Below are 984 nucleotides of genomic sequence, written 5' to 3' on the forward strand. Positions count from 1 at the left end.
CACGCACGCACACGCGCCCAGCGTGAGTTTTAAGCCACTGGGTCCGGGACACGAACCGCGGTCGACTACGTGGGATTCCAGAGACATAGCCATTACGCTAACTGCTGGTTCCCATCCCTTTGTTTTTGATGGACCAGAAATTATGGGCTGTACAGGGTGCCAGATAGATTGGAAAAAAGGGAAGAATGTCACTTTGAAAACCATTAAGAAGAAGCAGAAACACAAGGGACGTGGAACAGTTCATACTGTGACTAAAACAGTTTCCAATGACTCCTTCTTTAATTTTTTTGCCCCTCCTGAAGTTCCCGAGAGTGGAGATCTGGATGATGATGCTGAAGCTATACTTGCTGCAGACTTTGAAATTGGTCACTTTTTACATGAACGTATTATCCCAAGATCAGCGTTATACTTTACTAGAGAAGCAATTGAAGATGATGATGATGATTATGATGAAGAAGGTGAAGAAGCAGATGAGGAAGGGGAAGAAGAAGGAGATGAGGAAAATGATCCAGACTACGACTCAAAGAAGGATCAAAACCCAGCAGAATGCAAGCAGCAGTGAACCAGGACGGTCTACTTTCTGCTTCCCTGGAAAGGGTGAATTAACATCATTTGACAAGCCTATTTCAAGTTTTGTTGTTGTTGTTGTCATTTGTCTGCTTGCTTGCTTGTTTTATTTTTCGTTTGTTTGCTTGCTTGCTTGTTTTATTTTTGCAGCCTAAAATAAAAATATCAAATACAAAAAAATAAAATAAAAAATAGAATAAAATATCATCATGTGCATGTATCCTGCTGAGATTTTTAAAAGAGTATTTATAATTACACTCCATAGTCTATGTCTGAGATGACAAATTCCATCCCACCCTTAGAAAATTGAATTTCCTTGGTTTCAAAATGTTTTACCTACAGGCAAAAGAGGAAATGAGGGCAAAATCTTAAGTCAGGTGGCCTAAATTCAAATTCTGACTCTGCCTTACCAGTCCC

At 39.8% G+C, this 984-nt stretch overlaps 1 protein-coding gene across 1 annotated transcript in view; it reads left to right on the forward strand.

Moving 5' to 3' along the window:
- LOC102472662 (nucleosome assembly protein 1-like 1) overlaps positions 1–564 on the forward strand; it is a 1488-nt gene extending 924 nt beyond the window's left edge. The window contains exon 2 of the mRNA XM_006147806.3: positions 114–564. Coding sequence (XP_006147868.1) covers positions 114–562 — 449 coding nt within the window. The 3' untranslated portion in view covers positions 563–564. The remainder of the gene's footprint in view (positions 1–113) is intronic.
- Positions 565–984: the final 420 nt, after the last annotated feature.

Source organism: Tupaia chinensis, unplaced genomic scaffold (assembly GCF_000334495.1).
Source record: "Tupaia chinensis unplaced genomic scaffold, TupChi_1.0 Scaffold000225_1, whole genome shotgun sequence".
Classification (NCBI taxonomy): domain Eukaryota; kingdom Metazoa; phylum Chordata; class Mammalia; order Scandentia; family Tupaiidae; genus Tupaia; species Tupaia belangeri.